Source organism: Octopus bimaculoides, chromosome 24 (assembly GCF_001194135.2).
Source record: "Octopus bimaculoides isolate UCB-OBI-ISO-001 chromosome 24, ASM119413v2, whole genome shotgun sequence".
Classification (NCBI taxonomy): Eukaryota; Metazoa; Mollusca; class Cephalopoda; order Octopoda; family Octopodidae; genus Octopus; species Octopus bimaculoides.
In genome coordinates this window covers 1,047,586-1,051,063 of record NC_069004.1, presented here as the reverse complement: position 1 = coordinate 1,051,063, position 3,478 = coordinate 1,047,586, and the positions used below count along the sequence as shown (strand labels likewise).

General features: G+C 38.5%; 1 protein-coding gene across 1 annotated transcript in view; it reads left to right on the top strand.

Moving 5' to 3' along the window:
* The window catches only part of LOC106870763 (dihydropyrimidinase), a 138,391-nt gene that overhangs the window by 120,071 nt on the left and 14,842 nt on the right, over nucleotides 1–3,478 (top strand). Inside the window, exon 14 of the mRNA XM_052976487.1 lies at nucleotides 732–918. Within this exon, the coding sequence (XP_052832447.1) occupies nucleotides 732–918 (187 nt within the window). The remainder of the gene's footprint in view (nucleotides 1–731; nucleotides 919–3,478) is intronic.

The window sequence follows — 3,478 nt, the reverse complement described above, 5'->3', positions numbered from 1 at the left end:
GCTGCAAAGCGTCTTGCCCGCTCTGCTAACAATTCCGCCACTTCTCCGCCTTGGTTGTAAATATGATATTCTTCTATTCATTTAATTGTTTCAATCATTTGACTGCGGCCATGCTGGAGCACCACCTTTAGTCAAATAAATATATATATATATATATGATGGGCTTCCTTCAGTTTCCATCCACGAAATCCACTTACAAAGCTTTGGTCAGCCTGAGGCTACAATAGAAGACATGGCATGCAGTGGGACTGAACTCGGAACCATGTGGTTGGGAAGCAAGTTTCTTACCACACAGCCATGTCTACACCTATATATTGAAAGTATATGAGGAGTGGGTTGCTTGCAGAGATGATACTATCAGTAGTGTGGACCCCCTCCTTGGCCATTATTGTTCCCAAGTCTACCCTAATCCAGGGTAGTAACACCTATCAGGATCCCAGCTTTAGATTAATTAGCAGGTAACAGAAGTACTTCCAGAAGAAGGTCACCCACACACCCTATGAGACCCAGATCAGATGAGCCCCTCCACCACCCTTTCTGCTCTTTAGCAGTTTGTATAAGAAAAGGTTACTTCATACAAATCCTGCAACCTGGTAAGTATTGGGTTTGTGGCACTTGTTGCACCAAAACAGAGCAAGTCTTAAGGACGAAGGACCTTGTGCATGAATGCATATGATATGCAAATAAATAAATACGATTATACAATAATATTCTCTTCTTGTATTCTTTAGGCAAGGATGCCCAAAAAAGTTGAACGTGACCCATACACTGGAACTGTTGTTGAAATAATGGCTCCTGAGGAATTTGACACAAGGAAGTCAGATAATCCTATTTTACATGATCTTCAACCATTCCATGCTCGACCACTTACTCAAAGCGGTGCTCGCAACCAGCAAGACTCTAGCTTTACATTGAGTGGTAAGTTACACTTCAGTTATTCAACTTTTTTTTACAAATGTTCGTCCTTAATCTTCCCCTGGATTCTTGCACCAGAAGAGCAGAGTTTACTTTTAATCCTTTAGTATTTAATCCAGCCAAATCTGGTCTCTTCTCAAACCTTACAATATTTTGATGAAGGAAAAATAAATTATTTCTTCAACAACGAAAATTTAAAACCTCTTTTTTTTTTACTTATCTTTGTCTCACTGGAGTGCAGCCATGCTGGAGCACCACCCTTTTCAGATTTAGACAAGCAAATCAACCCCAGTACATTTTTTTTTTAAAGTTGGGTACTTATTTAATCAATCTATGTTGCCAAACCATCAAATATTTAATTAACGAAGTTATTAACATCATCATCACCCTTTAACGTTTACTGTCCATGCTTGACTGGGTCAGACAGAATCTGTTGAGGCAGATTTCCTTCACCCTGATTCCTTTCTGTCACCAATCTTTACCTTGTTTTCCAAGTAAGGTAATATTTCCTCATGACCAGACCTGTTCTTGTGGAAGACTGGATATGAACAACATCACATTTATGACGACGATGCTCATCTTACAAACCATCACATGATGTTTTGACAAGAGTACACAAACACACGTGCCTGTGATGGGCTTGTTTCAGTTTCTGTCTTCCAAATTCCCTCACAAGGCATTGGCTTTGAAGAAGGCACTCAAGGTGCCATGCAATAGAACTGAACCCAAAGCCATGTAGTTGAGAAGCAAACTTCTGAAGCACAAACCACTCTTAATAACAGCGAGACTATCACCTCTTTCTTTTTTCCCTCTTGGAAACCGTTTCTTTCTGTGCTTTCTTACAGCACATTAGTGTCTGTCCACCTCTGCTAGGATCTCTGCTTTCTCTTGGAAGTTTTCTAGCCTGTTTGTGGAGAAGAGGTGACAGCCCTGCTGCTCAACCCTTTTCCTGTAGGCAAGATACACTGAGTGGTCCCCTTTGATCATCTCATATCACAGCTTGGTTGATTGCAACTAGATTTTCCCCTATTTTTTGTATCTGATCTAAATGTCTTGCCATTTTGTCTTTAATCTTTTACCAATCATTGTATTGTTTATTTTTGTTGTTTTTTTTTTCTCTTGGTCGTCAAAAAAAAACTAAAAAGATTTTTTCTTCTTTTTGGTCCCAGTATTGATTCCCTGGCTTTAAATGCTTTTCTCTCTTTTTTTTCATTTTAATTGTATTAATTGATTTTTATCTTGATTTGCATTTGTGTGATTTATTTTTTGTTTATTTTACATGTAAAAGGAAACCTGGAATCTCGCTATATTATTATTATCCAAGGAAAAGACCTTTGGTTAACCTAATCCCTTATGTAGTATAAGACCTATTCTGAGTGACTTTACAGACACACCTCAAATGTACAAAGGTGCATCTATAGCCACACCTGAAATTAGCGATTACATTAAGCTACTATTTTCAAATTTCCCTACACTACAATTTGATCTAAAGTTATTTGCACATTTTCATGCAGTTAAGTCTGTGTGATACAAGATCATTATTTTTAATGGGGTTTTTTTTTGTTGTTTTATACAGTAAAAGATCTGTACCATTATCCTCATTTTACATCTGCTTTGCATGCAAACACAGATTGGACTGATCAAATGAACCATTCTTGTTCATACATTCCACTTATGGCATGATTTCAATGGTTAGGTGGCCTTCCTAAAACCAACCATCTCCCAATATGTACTGGGGTGAATTCTATTTGAGTCACTGGCACACAAGAGCATATCTTTGCCCAGCAAGACTTGAGAGTTTCGTATAATCTTAGTTTGTCCCTGTTCCCTGTTCCAGAGGGAACTAAAAGCATTTCTTCAGAGTACCAACACTTGTGGGGTTGCTTTGTGCTCCACAAGACTAAAAGAGTCCTCATTGCTTTAAGCTGTCTCTATTCTGTAAAGGCAACATGACCAACATGGTGAATAATATAACAAAGCAACAAATGATATTTGCTGTTAGTTTAGTGTGTGAAGACACATAGCCAAGTGGTTAGAATTTATGGTCATAAGTGTGTGAGTTCGATTCCTGAACTGGGCAGTGCATTGTATCCTTGACTAAGGCACTTCATTTCTTTTCCACGGCTACCGTCAAATTTCTAAGCCTGCCTCACACTGTGAGGAAGTAATTATCTCCCTTTATATCGATAACCATGCAGAGGGCACCACACACATCTATGTAAGAGATATGCTTTTAGTTAGTTCTTATTTGCTGATGGCAACTTCAGAAAATAACAGGAATGAGAAACGGTTAGTGGAACCACGTAGAGCCACTTAAATAGATGTGTTTTAGCCATTCCAGCATAGTAAAGCAAACTTTTCCCTTGCACCGTCTTTTCTATGATTCATAGCTTATGGCATTTGACTTTTACTGTTGGACTTTTTCTTTGTTCTAAGTTAAAGGCTGAGACCATGTAAATACACTCATTAATTTTACAACCACTAGACACCATTCTCTCTCTCTCTCTTTCTCACTCACTCACTCTCTCTCTCTCACTCTCTCTCTCTCTCTCTCTCTCTCTCT